At 38.1% G+C, this 20301-nt stretch overlaps 1 protein-coding gene and 1 pseudogene across 1 annotated transcript in view; one reads left to right on the forward strand and one right to left on the reverse strand.

Annotated features, from left to right (window-relative positions):
- Positions 1-1237: 1237 nt before the first annotated feature.
- Positions 1238-20301, forward strand: part of CACNA2D1 (calcium voltage-gated channel auxiliary subunit alpha2delta 1) — a 343011-nt gene continuing 323947 nt past the window's right edge. Inside the window, exons 1-2 of the mRNA XM_081799703.1 lie at positions 1238-1393; positions 18690-18806. Coding sequence (XP_081655829.1) covers positions 1253-1393; positions 18690-18806 — 258 coding nt within the window. The 5' untranslated portion in view covers positions 1238-1252. The remainder of the gene's footprint in view (positions 1394-18689; positions 18807-20301) is intronic.
- Positions 10093-17908, reverse strand: LOC102744064 (actin-related protein 2/3 complex subunit 1A pseudogene; annotated as a pseudogene).

A 20301-nucleotide genomic window follows, 5' to 3' on the forward strand; every position in this document is an offset into this window, starting at 1 on the left:
GGCACTTTTCAAAACCACTCTTAGATGTGGTCTCTTAAAGGCGGGAGAACACTTGGTACTAATAAAATTTGAAGAGGTAGGATAAATAAGCAGCGGAGAGATACACATGTCATATATATGTAGAGAGAAGTTCAAATTCAAATATAAGTCATTTCCTGTCATTCTAACTAGTGTTTTCTTATATTTGCATGGGCAGAAAAGAATACACATTGTATATCTTTTTACAAATAAGGATGAATAAATATAATATATGAAGGGATTACAAACTATATTGATTTGAGTAGGGAACATTGTGTGCTGTTTGGTAATGTCTTTAATGCCAGGAAGAAGTAAGACCATTGATTTAAGTTTTTCTAAAATGTCCTGACATCTGTAACTTGTATTATAAGATCTCCATTTCATTAATCTGAAATATATACATAAAAAGGATTTGAACTGAAATCTTTCAATCGTGATTTCAGTGTTCAAAACCATTCCTCTAAAACATCAGCCTTGATCCAAGAATTCCAAATCTAAGAGTCTAGCTAAGGAAATGAAATTCTTTTAAGCTTTATTCACTAAGATATTTGTTGCTGTGTAATTTGTAGTCATTAAAGCTGATGAAACTCTGTCTTTTAACAAAAAAGGATGGCCAAATATATTATGAGATGTAGAGATAATGGAAAATTAAGTGGCCATTAAAATCAATGTTTATGAAATATGTGTAATGGCATGGGAGAGTGTTTATCATATGACCTAAAGCAAACAGAGATGTGAATTTAACGTAATAGGCTTTCAACCATGTGAAAGAATTTTAAAAGACTAGAATATATCAAAATATTTGATGGAATACATCAAAATATTAACAGTGGTTATCTCTGGGTAATGGAATTATGAGAAATTTAAAAATACTTATATTTTCTTTTTTTAAAACATTCTGTATGTAGCATACCCTTTGTATTATATTAAGAAGAATTATAAGCTAAAGGGTAAAGTTTAGTTTAGAATATTCTATTTAGTAACTAATTATTAATAGAATTCTCATAAAAATTAAGGAAACATGTACCCTTATATGGGACAAGACATCTATGTCATTTTCTCTTTTTTTTTTTTTTTTTTTTTTGTGGGATCTCGGCATCCTAAGAAGTTGACCACTGAAGGCTCGTTGGTTTTGTAATTTGAAGTGGGTTGAGAGGGTGGACATAGTAGGAACTTGGAGGGGGAAGAAAGATTTAGAGGCAGTTTATTGAATTATCTACAGCACAAATATAGTATGTGTGTGGCTTCAATTTGCCAGAGATCTGATAGAACATTCTCTTCTGATTTCTGCAGCATCAAGTCATGGGTGGATAAAATGCAAGAAGACCTTGTCACACTGGCGAAAACAGCAAGTGGAGTCAATCAGCTTGTTGATGTAAGTAACATCCCAAGAAGTTTGTTAATCTTTTCCTTGATTTGAATGCAGTGCTATCTTCTAGGAAACTGCATTTCTATATTATGAATAGTACATGATTTTTCATGTGAATCGGGTAGTGAAATCAGAGAAGGAGCCTTGGTACTGTTAGTTATTATTATTATTTTTTAAGATTTTATTTATTTGAGAGAGAGAGAGAGAACGCAGACTCCCCACTGAACAGGGAGCCTGATTTGGGGCTTGATCCCAGGACTCTGGGATAATGACCTGAGCCGAAGGCAGATGCTTAACCGACTGAGCCAGGTGCCCCGATAACTGTGATAGTTATTGTGAGCAAAAAATGCCATTCCTGAACAATTAATGTAGCCTTCTCACCACACGCTCTCGTTTACATGCAGCCTCACCTTAGAGGAGTTCATGTGATGTGTAGAATCCCCTAGAATTCATCTTGGGGTTTTATGTTCCTGTTCTTCAGAGTATATTTTAGAATCTCTCACACAGTGGTGACTTGAAGTCCTATGATGAATTCTTTTGAATATCCTCAGTGGGAACACATGTTCTTTCTTTGAGGGTAGATTTTATTTTTAAAAATGTTTGGAAAGTGTTTATAGCCATGTCTAGAGACTAGAGTGAGTCATTGAGATGGGTAATAAAGATTTTTGTGCAAGAAGACACTCTAAAATACGGTTTTTCTTATGATTTATGAAATGGCTATGAAAGTCACTCCAAAATGATTCTTGAAAATGATAGCAACATATAAATATTTTGTATAGCATCTTAAATAGATTATTTTCCCTGGATAAGAGCGCTTACATGTGTAGGTTCCATAAGATTTATTGAAAGTTAAAAGTCATTTCTTTAGAGTCTCACTACTTCCATTTCAATGTAAGCAACGATTTGAAAGTACTTTTATCTTGTGTTCTTAGTGATGCAATGAGACCTTTGTTTTCCACAAATGTGATGAGTCACAGAGGTGAGATATGATATAAAAGCCAGTTCATGTATGATATATGAACATTTATCATATATGATATATGAGTATATATATGTGGATATTCCTCCCCGGGAGACACTGAAATGTATGGTTACCTTATGTATTGATTGAACTTCATATAAAAACATACCAGAGTATGTTGAGGAAACTTAAGGATCTGTGAGATGAGCTAAGGAATGTATTGGGAAATGAAAAGTGTTCTTTGTGAGTAACAGTGATTAAATTTAATTCTAATCAGCACTTATTAAGCACAGAGTATGTCCCAGGCTTTGTCTGGGCTACCAAAGGTTGACAGAGATGCGGGTCTTCTCTTCAGAGGACTGACACTGTAGGACTCAAAAATCCCCATTTTGAAGGTGTGAAGGTTCCTGAAAGCTACTGTAAGCTGATGCTTGGGGTCTGCAATGATTTCTTATAGGAAAATGTGTTAAAATATCAAATGGTGCAGGTTAATAAGGTGAGCCTCTGTGAAAGTGATGGCATTGTGGAATTAGAAAAAAAGAAATAAGAATTGACAGATTCTGGTTAGAAGTTATATGACTCTCTTTATTGACAGCTTGAGATTAAAAATAAACTGTTCTTGGGAGCTCTTCCCTCCTCTGCACTGTTTCTCTGGCCTCAAAAACCACTTTCTTGGCTGACCTCACTTTTCCTTTTGGTGTTAATATGTGAACCCTTTCACCAAACCTGCTTTTTGCAATGAATCACTTAAAAAAAACAACAAAAAAAGTGACCTGATTTCCATTATGCTTTATCAAGTATAGATTACTAAGAACAATGCAAATCTTTTTTTTTTTTTTTTTAGATTTTATTTATTTTTCAACAGAGAGAGAGCGAGAGAGGGAACACAAGCAGGGGGAGTGGGAGAGGGAGAAGCAGGCTTCCCGCTGAGCAGGGAGCCCGATGTGGGGTTTGATCCCAGGACCCTGGGACTATGACCTGAGCGGAAGGCAGACGCTTAACGACTGAGCCACCCAGGCGCCCGAACAGTGCAAATCTTGATGAATGCATAAATGGCCTAGTCTGAATTAGGATAAAAAGATAGAATGGACGGGATGAAAGAAAATCCCCACAGTGTTCTGTTTATGAGACATGTACCTAATTAAGTGACAGAAAAAAATACACATAGAAGAATTATATATTATGTAACAAGGGGGAGAGAAAGAGAGAGAAGAATCTATTATTGGAAAAAGATTTTAAATATTGGGGCCCATGAAGAGTGTTATTTTGCGTAGATAAATGATTCCATATGCCCCTTTCCCTTTGCCTAGAGAGCAAAGGTTCATGATGGAGGCCAAAGGGTTGCATTTCTTTTTGGCCATGGAAACCTAAAGTGCAGAGTAGCTGAAAGACACCAGAGTTGAGAGTGAACTTTGTGCTGAGTTTGGGGTTATTGGATGCATGGTGAGGATTAGAAGTTGAATAGAGGAATTCAGCAGATTCCTGGGTTGATATTTAATATTGTGGAAATGATAGTTCTTCCCAAATTATTTAAAGGAATTGTTTCTACTGGCATCACAGGGTCCAGCTAGCTTTTTACCTGAAGGCTCAGAAGCAGCTGCAATGAGGCAACATGGCTAAAATCAGACATCTTTCCAATTTTATAAAAATGCCTTCTGGCATCGTAAAACACTAGCCCAGGGAAGGTTGATAATGATTAAGGCATTGTGTTAATTTAAGGTGACATTGTGTTACTTTGATACATTTGTATATTGCAATATGGTTGTAATGATATCTATCACATTACATACCGCTAATACATTATTATTGTCTGTTTTTAACAAACTGTACACAGACTTTCAGATTATTCTATTTCTTGAAAAATGCCTTTTATATTTTGATAGGGGTTACATTGAATCTCCAGATGGCTTTGAGTAGTGTGGCTGTTTTAACAATATTAATTCTTCCAATCCATGAGCACAGGATGTCTTTATTTGTTTGGTTCTTCTTTAAAATCTTTTCAGCAAAGGGAAGACATTTCATTACTTTTAAACACACACACACACACACACACACACAGACATACAAATTCCTGTAGCTGGCAAATGGAGAGGCTGATCATCATATATTAATGAAGAAATAACATTTAAAACATCAACGTGGTCTTAATCTTGGAAACAAAGGTTTGTTTTTTTTTTAAGATTTCTTTATTTATTTGTCAGAGAAAGAGAGAGTTCGAGCACAAGCAGGGGGAGGAAGGGGCAGAGGCAGAAGGAGAAGCAGACTCCCCACTGAGTAGGGAGCTGATGCGGGGCTCGATCCCAGGACCCTGGGATCATGACCTGAGCCGAAGGCAGACGCCTAAGCCACTGAGCCACCAAGCGTCCTGGAAACAAAGTTTTCAAGTTTATAAAACATTTACCAGCAACCATATTTCTCATGTAATATGTTGATAAAAATTTCATGTAAAGATATACTTAAATTTCAACCAATATCTAAATTATCAGGTATTCTGAATTACAGGTTCTATAATAATTTGTTTTATGAAAAAGGGTTTTTTTTTTTTTTTGAGAGAGAGCATGCACACATGTGGGGGAGGGAGGGGCAGAAGAAGGGGGAGAGAAAGTTTTTTTTTAAAGATTTTATTTTTTTATTTATTTGAAAAAGAATGCAGAGGGAGGAACAGAGGGTGAGGGACAAGCAGACTCTGTGCTGAGTGCAGAGTCCAATGTAGGCCTTGATCCCCGGACCCTGAGATCATGACCTGAGCCCAAATCAAGAGTCCAATGCTTAACTCACTGAGCCACCCAGGTGTCTTTGAGAGGGGAATCTTAAGTAGGCTTCAAGCCCAGCTTGACCTAGATGCTTGATCTCACGACTGTGAGATCAAGACCTGAGCTGAAATCAAGAGTGGGCCAATGAACCAACTGAGCCACCCAGGTGCCCCAAGAAGAAGTTTTAAAATAATAGATTGGTAAATATGAACCACTCTTTGTTTTTCTATAAAATACACTTCTGAATCTGCAAAAAGTTACAGCAAAAGAAAACAGAACTCTGCAAATAGGTCAGAGATCCTCAGTTGTTCCGCTTGGGTGACCCTGCTCTGGGGAAAGCAGATCATGACACTGTAAGCAAATCACAAGCCCCTGGGAGTTTGTTGTCTCTTTTGTTCTGTTTCTTTGCACCTCCCCTTTCCCTTTAGGAATCCAAGACTTTCTCAGGGCCTCCTCTTTATTACCAAAAAAAAAGGGGGGGGGGTGCTGATGGTTATCATTCACATTAAGTCTATAGTAACTCTTTCATCTGTAAGCAGAACAAATTTGATATTAGGCAGCAGGTGTGAAGACTATATTTTGAAAGAGGTAGAGTTTTTCCAAATAGGTCTTTCCAAGTAGGTCTCTTTCCCTTATGGGGGTCAGGTGGGGCAGGGGGACCCACAGAACCTGGACTGAGGTGAGGCATGTTCAGAGGACGCAGAATTGAAGGAGACACCCGTTTGGAGAGTTGTCAACTTGCACTACTCAGAGTGAGTGAGTAGCTCCTGAAATTTTGTGCCCTGGGTCCTCACTTGCCTGGGGCCCAGGGACAGTAAAGGCCTGACTCGCTGTATATCTTCTGCTCCCTGTGGCTGGAGACATAGACATTTGCAAGCTTCTGGAGATCACACTAATCCCAAGCCTCCCTGCTACATTTTCTTCCCTGTTCCTTTCCTATCCTACTTATGATATCAGGCCTCTCTTACAGTTTTTTTTTTTTTGATGCTCTGTAAGCTTCCCAGACTCATCTTGTATTTTTGGAGGGTGCACTGGCTGTCCTATAGTTATTCCTAACAATATATGCATTTTGAGATCTTCGCCCACATTATCAGACACTACTCCATACTCCCCTTCTATTTCAATTCTAATGTTGTGTTGTATCTTCTGACAATGAAGGATGGTCTGGGAATCAAAATTTTTTATTAACGGAGATTATTGTATCCTTTTAGCTTTCTAAGAGAGCTGAAATTATGCCTGTCACTTTGTTTTAAGGCTTTCTTCTTAAATGCAAATTCTGTCTGGGTCTCTAACATGTTTGCCTAGAATATGCAAACATTTTAAGAAAATCTGTGGATTATTCCCCCCCCCCCGCCGAAGTGTATTTTTGAAGATAAAATCATTCTGCAATGGCATCATCATAGAACTTTCTGGTTTTTGATTCACTGTTATGATTTCATAAGTTAAAGTTACGTGAAAATCAATACCTTCATATTTCAGTATGCTCTCAAAGCTGTCAATATGAAACATGTCTAAATATTGAGCATTCAGTACTCTTAATTAAGTTAGTATTTACATAAGTGTTTTAAGTGAATAATTTCTTTTCATTAGTAACTCATGGTATTAACAGACTGATGCTTTTACTTTGACATTGTGGTCGCGTCACTTATGTAAATAGAATATTCATTTTCTAGGTGGTGGAGAATTTAATATATTAATCTATTTACAAAAGAAGATACTCCAGAGCAGAACATAATTAATCATTGGTGATTCAGACTAGAGAATCAGCAAGAGGCAGAGGCAACAAGGGCTGGGATCTTCTTTTCTCCTCTGGGGAGTGCTGCTAAGTAGCTGGGTGGTGTTAGATGTCCTGTTACGTGCTTGTAAAGTGAGATAGATCCTAACACTCTCTCTTCCTTGCAGAAATGTTATAGGGGTAAAAGGGAATATGAAATGAAACATGAAAGCAATAAAAGACGCTATGAAAAAGTTAAATGCTTACTGCATGTTAAAATGTAGCTTTATATTCATATTCCTTTATAAAAGTAACATAATTACTTTATAAATTTAATAGAACTACTTTGCAAGAATAGTATAATTACTTTTCAAATATCACTATTTATTGTTACGTTACATTCTGGTTTTATTTAGAATTGCCTTATTCTCTCAGTGATGAAATGTAACCAAATGAGTTGCCATATTACATAGGCAACTTGAGATTGTAGCTATTTTAGGGGGGAAAAAGCACTTTTTTTTTTTTCCCTCTAAGTAGACAGAAAGCTATTTTGACTCCACATAGTACTATCAGTGCTATCAGAATATAGATTCCCTTCACCCACTTACTGGAGATTTTAAAGTAAGAACCTAATTTTTTTTTTTTTTTAAACAGTGGCTAATTACATTCATTGTCAAAGGTATGGAATAAACTCTAGGGGATTTCTAATCTGATGGCGACTTTCAATATTTTATTAACAGGCTTTTAAATGAAGTACTGTGTGTTCACAAGCACTAATAGTGAAAGACTGTTAAAATGTTTCCTTTTTTACCTTACCAATCTGTTCCATTATCAATCAATAATTAACACTTAAGTTATACTAATACTTGAAGGATACATGATTGATTATTCATTGTTTTTCCAAATAGCAATCTAATGGTTTGGTAATACTAATCACAGAGAGAATGATACAATGCTACCTGTGCTCTTTTCTTGTCTCTGAGCTACACAACGAAGATGGAAGCTAAGAACCCCTAAATGATAGAGCCAAGCAATAGCTTCTTTAGAATGAAGATAAATGGCATCAAAGACCATTATTTGCTACTGCACGCTCTCGGTATACAACATACAGCTTCTTATTATTTATTTTTCCTGAAGACATTTATTGTCTTTATATCTAGAGCTGTGGTGCTCAGCCGGGGGCAGTTTTGTCCCCCAGGAGACATTTGTCAGTGCTTGGAAACATTTGTGCTTGTCACAACTGGGGGAGGGGGTTGCTGCTGGCATCTAGTGTGTAGAGGCTGAGGATGCTGCTAAACATCCTACGATGCACAGGACATCTCACAGCCAAGAGTTATCTGGTAAAAATGTCTGAAAAACTTCTCTAGAAGGACTGAAACATTTGAGGCAAGGGCAAATGTATGGACTTCTTTAGATGAACATAAATTTGTAAAGTTGCTAATACCAATCAGCATTGGTAGGTAGCATTTTTCTTGAGAAAAGCCATTTGTTAATAAGGTATAATGGTTAAGAGCAGATTTTTAAAATTCTTTTGTTGGCAGTAAAATGAATTTGGGCCATTTGGGGTTAGGGACATTAAGCAAGCAGCTCATTCAGCCTGTGGTTAATTATTTTTTAATTCAGCTTTAATGGAATCTAGTATGATCTCTTCCACTTTTAATTGCATATGAATTTGCTGTTCAAAATACGTATACAATTCGTATATAGTTCCGGATATGTAAAGAGAAAGAGGCTAGGTTAAAATGTCATCTCTGGAATTAACAAACCAAAAAAACCAAGTAGGTGGTTTCTTATTTTATGTTTCTTAATGCTTTCCTTGTTTTAATTCTGACTATTCATTTTTTTTTTAAATTCTGAGTATTTATTTTTCTTGAAGATTTTATTTATTTATTTGGGGGAGGGAGGTGCAGAGGGGGATGACGAGGGACAAGCAGACTCTGCACTGAGCGTGCAGCCTGATGCAGGGCTCGATCCCAGGATCCTGAGATCATGACCTGACTCAAAACCAAGAGTCAGGTGCTTGATCGACTGTGCCACCCAAGCGCCCCTAATTCTGAATATTCTTTCTTTTTTTTTTTTTTTTTAAAGATTTTATTTACTTGAGAGATAGAGAGGGTGAAGAGAGCGTGAGTGGGGGAGAGGGGCAGAAGGAGAGGGAAAAACAGACTCCCCACTGAGCAGGGAGCCCAATGTGGGGCTCGATCCCAGGACCCAGAGATCATGACCTGAGCCGAAGGCAGACGCTTAACCGACTGAGCCACCCAGGTGCTCCTGATTCTGAGTATTCTTAAAGATATTCAGAATCTTTACTCTTTACTTTATGTGTGAAATATCTCCAAGCTAAAAACTGAAGAATTCTTGCTATGAATTATTTTTTTGCTCACCTTAGTCTTTGTTATAGTTTAGTTACTGTGTTCCAGGAATGAGTCCTTATATTTCACTTGCATTTGTAGTTAAATATTAGCACCTGTTCCTCCGTGGAGTATGAAGAAAGCACAGGCATGTTTATGGTTGTTGCTTGTTCTGGTCCTACTACCATCTTTTTTTTTTTTTTTTTCCCCTTCCCTTCTACCATCTTTAATGCAAGCTTGAAAGTGTCACCATGAAATTCTTGTCAAAAGAACTAGAGCACGTAGCAATATATGCTGTGGAAGGTTCTCCAATTGTGACTTCATTCTTCCTAAATACTCTTCTTAAAGATAATGTCTCATCTGAAATGTGATACTGTCTCAGCTAAAAAGCTGTATCATATCAGATAGAAAGAATGGAAAGACTAGGGAAATATTGAACTCTTATGTTTGATTTTTGAATGCCAGTTGGATATAGTTATCCTCAGAAAATATGCACTATAAATTCGAGAACATGATCAATTGTATATGTGTATGCATGTATATGTGTGTATGTGTGTATATGTATATAATTACATGGGTGTGTATACCTATATTCAGATGATGTTCATAGTAAGCCTATGTTATATTTTGAATTCTTCCTATGAGCTAATTTTACTAGGAGTTCTGAACAAGATAGCTTGGAGTTGACTATTATAAGGTGTAAACCATTACCCTGAATTGTTTTTTTTTCCACATTCAGTATTTTTATTTAATTGTTTACAGATGAATTTACTTACCTCCCACCCTTTCCTTTAAGTTAGTGTGAAAATTTTCCATAATTAACTACTTAAAGAGCAGCTTTGGTCAAGAATGGAATGAAATAGCAAAAACAAAAACCAAAAAAACCCCCAAATCACTGCTGCTTTTAAAAAACCCAACACTTTCACCAATTATATTCAAACAAAAACACACAGATGATTTTTGCGCGAAATGCGTCTTCCGTGTTTCCTTGCGGCTGGCTCTCCTCACTGCCATGCACACGCCAGGGCTGCGTCAGCACATTTGTCAGTTTGTCAGTCTGTCAGTTTGTCGTGCTGGATGTGGGAGGCTCACTCAGCTTCCCATTATCAGGAGGCCCTGGAGGGAAGACTCTTAAGGTCTGGAAATCGCAAATTGTCCTGGCTCCCATCGATGGCAGCGGTGCACAGTTTGCGACGATCTCGCTCGTCCACCTCCTAAATAGACACTTGAGTGATGCAGTTCTGGTGGCGCATCTCCAGGGATGTGCTGCGGTCCTCAGTCGTGGCTGGAAGCGTTCCTTGGCAGACATGTTGCCCTGGATGCTCTGGTTTGGAATGTCTAGTTTGGACATGAAGGTCAAGCAGCCACGGTCATTGTAGTTGAAGAGCCCTGGGCAGCAGTCATGGCCCGCAGCTACAACGCTATTCTCCGAGACAAATGCCACATTCAGGAGGAGGGGCAGGAAGTCTCTTTCCAGAGTTGAGCCCTGCACACTTCTCGAGGCATCGGCAACGGATACGAAGCAGTCCTGGCGGACCCAGGCCAGGCGGCTCCCGCTGGGAGACGAGCTGACCCCATGCACCCCACCACCAGTGTGGCTGCCCGCAAACTCTGACGTCAACTGACCAAGAGGCATCTTGCTGCCCCAGGGCATCCTGGCTGGCTTTTCATCCACTTCTGGAGTGTAGGCAGAAGACACTCCGCATTTGAAATCACATGATCCTGCTGCCAGCAAAACATGGTTGGGATGCCAATCCAAGCTGAGGAAGTACCCTGAATTTTATAGGTGCCCCTGATAGTGTCTCATTTTGCCTTTCAATCCATATTTTCCAATAATTCCTTATATCACACACATTCTGATTGCTTTCCTCCCTTATTAATACATATATCCTTCAAAGTGTGGCTGCAATCCCATCTTTTGTCGATCATAACCCATGTGATTTTACTTTCCTCTGAATTCTGACAACACAATTTTCTGTACCTCTTCAGTGGAACCCTAATATTCTTCGTATTGCGCGTTACCTCATTTTGTGTATCCCCTCTATTTTTGGGATCTAATTATCATTCGGGTGTTGTACATAAATTCCATTATCTAATTGCATAGCACCTTACGTGACTTTGTTATTTTTTTAGGTTCAAAATAAATACTAATTTTAAAATACAAGGAGGAACTTGCTACAAGTCAGCATTCACATTCCTAGCAAAGCCTAGGTGCAGTAACTAGTATCTACTCGTTACTAGTTACTAGTGCTCCTAGGACCTAGTATCTGTGTATGCACTGGATTCTGTGCTGCTCTGTACCAGTGAACGAAACAGGCAAAAATGTCTGTCCCCTTAAAATTTACATTCTGGTTAAAGGAAATAGGAAATATATAACAAACGTGATACTTAATAAGTTACGTTAGATGATGTTTGCATTTGCCTAAAGGTAGCTGAATGGAAATCTCAAGCCATAAAAAGTTCAGAGGTAGTATTCTATCTCAGAAAGCTAGGTTATAGGGGGAAAGGAAACAAAAGGCTATAATTTAAAGTGATTTTTACCAATTGTGTTAAACACAGCTGACAATGTATTAGAGTATTAGAGAGTGAGAGATTTTCAAAACAACATTTATTTCTGAGATTGCATCACTTACTGTTTTAATTGAAGAGGAGGAGGGGAGTGTTTGAAGAGATCAGGAGTTAATTAGTAAATATTGCATATTCTTTTATGGCAGTATTAATTTTTTTTTAACTCTGCTAATTTCCAATGGAGGAAGGTAGACTTTTTAAAATTCTTTGTTGTTGGTAAAATATATTCTAACGTCAATTCAGATCTAGTATCACTAGTTATTTTTTTACCTTAGATGAAGGATTCTTCATATATCTGAACATCTCTTTCTGTTGGCCAGCTTGTCTGATGATGTAACTTACGATAAATAAAAAGGACTTTGGGTGCCTGGGTGGCTCAGTTGGTTGGGCGACTGCCTTTGGCTCAGGTCATGATCCTGGAGTCCCGGGATCGAGTCCCGCATTGGGCTCCCTGCTCAGCAGGGAGTCTGCTTCTCCCTCTGACCCTCCCCCGTCTCATGCTCTCTCTCTCTATCTCATTCTCTCTCTCAAATAAATAAATAAAATCTTAAAAAAAAAAAAGAAGGACTTTATTATACTTGTGATTCATTGCAAAATTTCTTAAGGTAAGGGAACTTTGATCTTTGAAAGTGACCACGAAAGGACATTATATCATTCTTTTGTGTTAATACATCTTTTAGAAACAAGACATTTCCAGTTGCTAGGGAACAAGAAGTTCAAAAGCCCACAAAACACTTAATAAAGGAGAAAAAAAATATAACCAAGCCATCCCACATTGCAAAATTTAAGTAAAAGTAAGTGAAATTGATTTTGTGAGTCTCTAAAGCAGTTGAGGTGACAACGCATCTCTTTGCCTGCCTGCATTAGTACTGAAGATGTAAGAATATACTCCTGTTAGCCAGTAAAGGCAGTGAAATGAGAATGATGGTGGGAGTTCTGTCACATTTTCTTTTAGTCCCTCTCATTATTAGGAGGTAGGATCATATTCGTTCATCCCATTCATATATATTTTTGGACAATGTGTGCACATCTATTTTGATATTTTCAGCTTTTCTCTCTAGAATTTCTTCGCAGGATCTCACATTATTGTGAGGGTCATAATAGGAGTCCTGAGATAATTTCATTATTTTGTAAAGTCGAAAGGAGATTGTACATTTCTCCAAATAGAGCTTATTCTTCCTATGAATGAAATGAATTGAATGAGTAACGAAACGAAGGTGCAAAGTGGTAATTAATAATGTTAATCACAACTTTCAAATTCTGGGTTCTTTCTTAGCATTTTTATTTTTTGGAAGAGTGAATCACTTGAGGAGTTTATTATAGACTTACTATCCAGAGGCTGATTATTATTGTTACCTCTCAGCTGGGGGCTCTTCACAAATAGTTCATTGTTTTAATTTGCTATTGTTAGTGTGACAAATCACCAAAAATGTATTGGCTTAAAACACAAATTTATTATTTCACAGCCTATAGATCAGGAAGTTCTTCCCTTGGCACATGGCCCCTTTCCTCCATCTTTAAAGCCAGCAACATTGGGAGGATTTCTCCTCATGCTACAATCTCTCTGGTTTCCTCTTGCATAGTCACGTCTTCTCCTTCCACTTTTCAGGACCCTTGTGATGGCGTTGTCCTTACCAAGACGGTCCAGGATAAATCTCTTTCTTTTCAATTCACCTGATTAGTAAAATTTCATTTCATCCTCAAACTTAATTCCCCCTTTGCCATGTAACAGCATATAGTCACAGGTTCTGGAGATTAGCCTGTGGATACCTTTGGGAGGCCAGTGTACCACCTACCATAGCCATCCCTTCTGTCACTCAGTAATATCTGTGTGCTTCCTTCCACTAGTCAAACTTCTGCTTCTTCTGCCCTGATCCACCTAACTCTTGTTTCCCATGTGGTTGAAAGAGTGTGATTGGTTCAGTGTGTTGTCATCATTTATACAAATCTTTTGTACCTGTTTACAGGCCATTGAGTCAGAAGTTAGCTGCTTCTAGATCTGGTATGTCCTGATGCAATTAGTCAGGGGCCAAGGTCAAGGTCATACATTAGAATATTGCTACCCATTTGTAAGGAAATGTGTAGGACTCTTCATTCATCAGGGACTGTCAAAAGGAAAACTTGTCTCAGAAAGATGACTGTGGGCATGGCAAAAATCTGGATTGCCTATTCAGGATGAGTTCCATGGGAGGGAAGGGGTTGTCAAAATTTACATACTTAAGACTTCATATGAAGAAATTTGTTTCTCCTTAGGGAGCTTAACTTATTTAAGAGCTGCCATTATCTCCCCGACTGAGAGAGAAAACTTAGTCTCAGAATGTCAAGGTTTCCGTCCCAACTCCCTTCCAATAATCTCTAATGTTCTTAACTTTGCTACTTGGCATCTGGGTGACATGTGACAAGATGTGTGGTATATTCGCTCTTTTCTGTGCTCTTGGCATAGATATTGAAGATGAATGCTATTAAGAACTTGGCCAATCTCTTCAGCCTCCTTAAGGCCCCTCAGCTCTGGGTGGTTTGCAACGTCATCCTTCAGCTGGAACTCTGCTCCCCACTTTCCATCTCTCAAGCACTGCATTGAAATTCCCTTGATTCTTCACTGACGCAGTCTCCTGGCAGACTGATTAATTCTGAACTACCTTTCTTGTTCATCCCAGTGGCCCTTCCTATTTCTCCACATCCTGCTAAAGCCAAGGGAGATCCCGGGCAGAGTGGTATTGCAGATCCACTTGGCCTAAACATGCCATGTTACCATTTTATCTTTGGCTGCTTTGGGCAGTGGTTTGCTCCTTTACGATGTGAAATGGGACCCAAACTGCCTCCACTCTGATACTCCAGAGCCTGAATTTCAGTATTCGCATTAATGCAATGGTTAATTAAATGTATTTTTCAGGTTTCTTAAAGTGAGTAAATGATATAATGTATCTGAAACACCTCAGAGTGGTATAGAGTAGAAGCCTGAAAGTGATTGCTAATACAATCTTCTAGGTCATCCAAAACTTGGAAGCCGGTCTTACTCTGGGTTATCTGTGTTATTCCATGGTATAATAGTAAGTATTATGATTTCTGAACTAGTTCTTTAGGTATGTTTATGAAGCAGTTATATCAATGAGTGGTGTCACTTTTTAAATATTACACTTGAGGTTATTTTTAAATGTATCATTCTGAAGATTATCTTGGAACTATGGACTTGGAGCCAAGAGACTTAGAGGTTTCCAGTGGAAAAAGGAAGGGACAATATATTCTCTGTTGTTTATGAATGTAATAGTGAATGGTCATTAAAGCCAGTTAATTAAGATTGTAAGAAAGCAAGAATGGACAGGTGACAGATATTCTTTCTGTCAAAACTTGTGGCAAGGACGGAAGTGAGAGGATTTGAACTGCAGAAAAATTAAAGCATATGAGTGTATCATTCAGGAGGAAAAACGTCCCATCTAGGATTCTCATTATATGCTACACTCTTTCTAGTAGAAGAAATGGAAGCAGTGTCACACAGTGCAAGAGGAATTGACATATGATTTGCATGGAGCTCTGTCTGGTATCAGAAACTCATATTATTTTCACAATGTTCTTTTGTTTTATTTATTTTTTTCTGGAAAGAGATTAGATAAAATGGTAAAACAGACTATTATTTTTTAAAAAAGGAAAAAAAGGGACACCTGGGTGGCTCAGTTAGTTAAGCATCTGCCTTTGGTTCAGGTCATGATCCTGAGATCCTGAGATCGAGCCCCGTGTTGGGCTCCCTGCTCAGTGGGGAGCCTGTTTCTCCTTCTCCCTCTGCCTCTCTCCCTGCTTGTGTGCTCTCTCTCTCTCTCTCAAATAAAGTCTTAAAAAAAAAAGGACTAGGAAGAGAAAACGGAATATTCTTAAGGTTCTGTTTTAAAAAACCATGTTAACATGTTAAATATTTTAGAAATGGGGTTTATTTTGTGGCTGGAAGAATTATCAATATATGTACTTTGTAAAAATATATCATATAATCTTAAAAATCCACTTGAGCCCTTCTCCTCTGAAAACTTTTACTAAACATATACCAGGAGACTTTTTGAGAGCCTTCGCAGTACCTCTTGCAACAACAAAGAATATTATATTCTTTAAAACCAGAAGCAAGGGGAGCCTGGGTGGCTCAGGTGGTTAAACGTTTGCCGTAGGCTCAGGTCATGATCTCCAGGTCCTGGGATCGAGCCCCGCATGGGGCTCCCTGCTCAGTGGGGAGTCTGCTTCTCCCTCTGCCCCTCCCCCTGCTTGTGCTCTCTCTTTCTCTCTTTCTCAAATGAATAAATAATAAAATCTTTAAAAAAAAAACAAAAACAGAAGCAAAAACTAGTTCTTTTGGTGGGGCAGTTATATGGTTTTAATTCATTTTTATTACCAAGAAACATTTCATATGTGGTTTTATACCTTACAAAGTACAACAGGAAATTTGTATTGGGACTGTAGATGTAAGTTTCCTTAACTTCATTTATTTAAAGTTTATTTGTGAATTAGGTACTGTCTTTTTTTTTAATTTTCTAAGCATTAAAAAATTACCCTAGAATCAATTTGAGCGAATATTCTGTATATATTTGAGAGGATCTGCGTATACTTGAACTGAATGGTTTCTGATTCATAACCCATTTCTTCTTTAAAGAACTTATAATAAATCTGGCATTTGTAGGTAGTGACTTAATAAGTGACATTATGTTTAGTACATAATGCAAAGTACAAATTGTATATTTGGAACTGATCTCTACCAACTCTGAATTCTGTCATAGTCCCTATACCACAGGAAGAAGGTCAGACTTCATACAGAAGTGAACACGATATTAATAGCGCAGAGCACACCTGCCTTTCGCTCCAATTAGCTTTATCGGTTTTACTGCAAAGAACTAAATGTCCTGGATCAATTACAGTGATGTTGAGGTTTATCTGTTTGTACCCCAAATCAATTAATCTTTTCAGGAATTCATGTTCCTGGATGTCATCTTAGGCTAAAATGAAAGAGAGAGCCTTGGGCTGGATGGAGTTGTTCATGGACAACCTGGTCTTTAAAATAGGACTCAGTAATCTGCCCCTCAGCAGAAAGTGTAAGCAATCCAGTAATACACAGGAATCCCAAATAAAACTGAATATGGGGATTTTATATGACTAGATGACCGTGCCTTGAATAGTTGGGATGATAAACCTACAGGGTCAAAATTTAGACTATGAGAAAAACCTCATAGTTTGAATAAGTCAAAAAAATTTAGGAGTCAAAGCTTGATTTAAATCGTTTAAAATGATTAATTTTGAGTCACTTAAAAAAATGAAAACTTCATGTAAAACCAACGTGTCCGGTTACAAAGAAATGGTAGCAAACGCATCTGTGTATATTTGAAACCAGTGTTTACCAGAAGCATCCGTGGTCAGCTGGAACCGGGCTATAGGACCTGTTGGTAGTATTGCAGAAAGCTGGAGTTCTGCCAGAAAAAGCAGGGTTAAACTGGTTCCTGCATGTGCCTGGATTCACTTCTCCAAAGACGGTAAAAACCTGCCAGGCCCTGGCTTTCAAAGATGGTTTAGTCATGCATGTGCAACCCATCTGTTAGATGCATAAGGGATTTCCTACTCGGCTCAGCCCTGTAGCCACAAGCATGGTCGCTCTTTCCCCTCACCCCACATTCTTTAATTCTTCCCCCCCCACCCCACCAGGAGTGTGCGGGCTCTGCAAAACGGGTGCATCTGATGCCACTCCAGGGAAATCCTTCTGTAGACACTGATGTGAGGCAAAATTATAGGCTTCTTTTGCTGCCTAGCTTACTTTCAGCATAGTTTGATTCAGTGATTCAAAGAAAACAAAACCCCAAAGATTCAGTTTGCTAATGAAAAATATTTACACTATTACAGATTTATTTAACCGAACTTTAATGTAGACCTCAGTGACCTTCAACCCCTCTGTGTCATAAAGCTCTCTGTGTTACATGGATGAACCTTAGCAGGGGCTTCATTCTCTCTTTTTCTCTTGCTCTCCCTCTCCCTCTCTCCCTGCCCCTCTCTCTTCTCTCTCTCCCTCTCCCTCTCTTCATAAGGTTTAGCAGCATACGCTTTAATCTCAGTGATTGTAGCTAGGGATAACCATGGGAAGTATCCTTCAATACATCCTTGCTCTTTCCCCTTCCTCCTACCTTGGTTCACTGCACAAGTCTGACCTGCCATGCTTCCGTCCTACTGTTTTCTAGCATGGCCTTTCTTTTAAAACAAAAAACAAAAACCAAAAAAACCCGATGGCAGTTAATACCAGGTTTTGAATTCAGGGAGGTACAACTTCAAGTCACAAATTGCATACACAGGGGTGCCCGTGTGACTCAGTCGGTTAAGCGTCTGCCTTCGGCTCGGGTCATGATCCCAGGGTCGGGGGATCGAGCCCCACATCGGGCTCCCTGCTCGGCGGGAAGCCTGCTTCTCCCTCTCCCACTCCACCTGCTTGTGTTCCTTCTCTCTCTGTCAAATAAATAAAATCTTAAAAAAAAAAGTTACTTGAGGGTCACCTGCGTGGCTCAGTTGGTTAAGTGTTTGCCTTCAGCTCAGGTGGATCAAGTCCTGCATCGGGCTCCCTGCTCAGCTGCTCAGCGGGGAGCCTGCTTCTCCCTCTCCCTCTGCCGCTCCCCCTGCTTGTACTCTCTCTCTGTCAGATAAATAAATAAAATCTTAAAAAAAAAAATCCTTTAAAAAAATTGCATACACAGATCATTGTGCTACAAGATATTTTACAGCCTGTTCACATGGCATGCTGTTTTGGCTAGCTGGTGGTCTTTTAGTGAATTTTTATTTACACATATGTATTTTTGACACATCCAAATTCCAAAAAGATCGAAATGAAGAAAGGAAAGAGTGGGTCTTTTTCTAATCATTGTTTATGGTTTAAAATACATCCTACCGTGAACTTATGAACCATATAAGCAATTATTCTTATTAATTTTCTTTTCTCTTCGTGCAGATTTATGAGAAGTATCAGGATTTGTATACTGTGGAACCAAATAATGCACGGCAGCTGGTGGAAATTGCAGCCAGGGATATTGAGAAACTTCTAAGCAATAGATCTAAAGCTCTGGTGGTGAGTTTAAATTGGATCTGCTCATTTTATTATTTCCCATTACTTGTTTATTTTTCATACTTTATTTTCTTTAGTATGCTTCCTTTACCTTGGAAACGATGTCCATGTAACGTGTTCATAAAAGGTGAGAGACCTCAGTTAAATTGTGGAACCCAAAATAATCAGTGTATTTCTAATTATTAGTTTATTTTTTATGTTAGGTGATTTTATAACATAGGAACAGTGTATTTAATTGGTACATACGTCTCTTTATCCATATGTAAGTTATGAGGCATATTAATCATGTTTAAATCTATGATACAACGTAAAACCCACGAATATTGCCAGCAACCTTCAAGCTGCCTTTATAATCGTCTCTTTTGCTCTCACCCTGCCTTCCTGTCAGAGGTGGCCAAAACGCTAGATATTTGGTTGCTCATTTGTTTTCTTTTTGAAAATAGATGTACCTCACATAAATGTTTTGTGAAACATGGTGGTTGTTAGTTTGCTTGTTTTTCAGATTTATTAAAATCATGTTGTAGTGTAGGTAACCATCGGCGACCTGCTTTCTTCCCTCAACGTTACGTGTGTGTGATTTATCTGGGTGTTTGCACGTAGCTTTAATTCACTCTTATTCACAGTTCAAACTTATTTTATGAGGACATATCTCAATTGGTTCACTTATTCTCTGTTGGCAAATTATTATTTGAATTATCTCCAGATGAGTGTTACTATGAATACTGCTGCTGAGTTTTCTTGAACAAGTCTCCTGGTACATAAATGCAGGGATACCTGTAGGGCGTTATACACATGATAGGAGAATTAATAGACTGTAGGGTACTCACAAAGTATGAAAATTGTTTTCCAAAATTGTTGTATCAGTTTATACCTCCACCAGCTTTATATGAGTCCCCATTGATCCATATTCTGGCCAATAAATGGCCATGTCAGACTTCTTAATTGTAGGCCATCGAATGGATGTAAAGCAGAACCTCTACTTCTTAGTAATGAGGCAGACATCTTATTTTATATCCATTCATCATTTTTGTTTCTTCAGTGAAATATCTGTTCATATCTTTTGCACATTTTAATTTTTTAAATTGATTTGTAGCTTATGTATTCTTGATGGTAACTCATTTAAGTTCTGTGTAATGCAAATATCTTTTTGTGTCTTGCTTGTGACTTGTCTTTTCATTGTCCTGATGGTGTATTTTGATAAAATACGCTCTTAATTTTAATGTAGTCACAGTCACCTTTTAAAAAAGTTATTAGTAAAAAAAAAAGTTATTAGTATTTCAGGGTGTGTGTTTTAAGAAATCCTTCCCTATCCTGAGATTGTAAACATTTCTTATATATTTTATTCTAAAAAGTTCTGTGTCTTTCAGATTTATTTAATCTACCTGCGACTAATGTCAGTATTAGTGTTAGGTTGCACTTTAAATTAAATGTTTTTCTAACCAATTTTCCCGGGGCCATGTATTAGCTTGCATTACCCCAGTGAGCTCCAGTTATCAAG

Source organism: Leptonychotes weddellii, chromosome 12, assembly GCF_054177405.1.
Source record: "Leptonychotes weddellii isolate Sample4059 chromosome 12, ASM5417740v2, whole genome shotgun sequence".
NCBI lineage: Eukaryota > Metazoa > Chordata > Mammalia > Carnivora > Phocidae > Leptonychotes > Leptonychotes weddellii.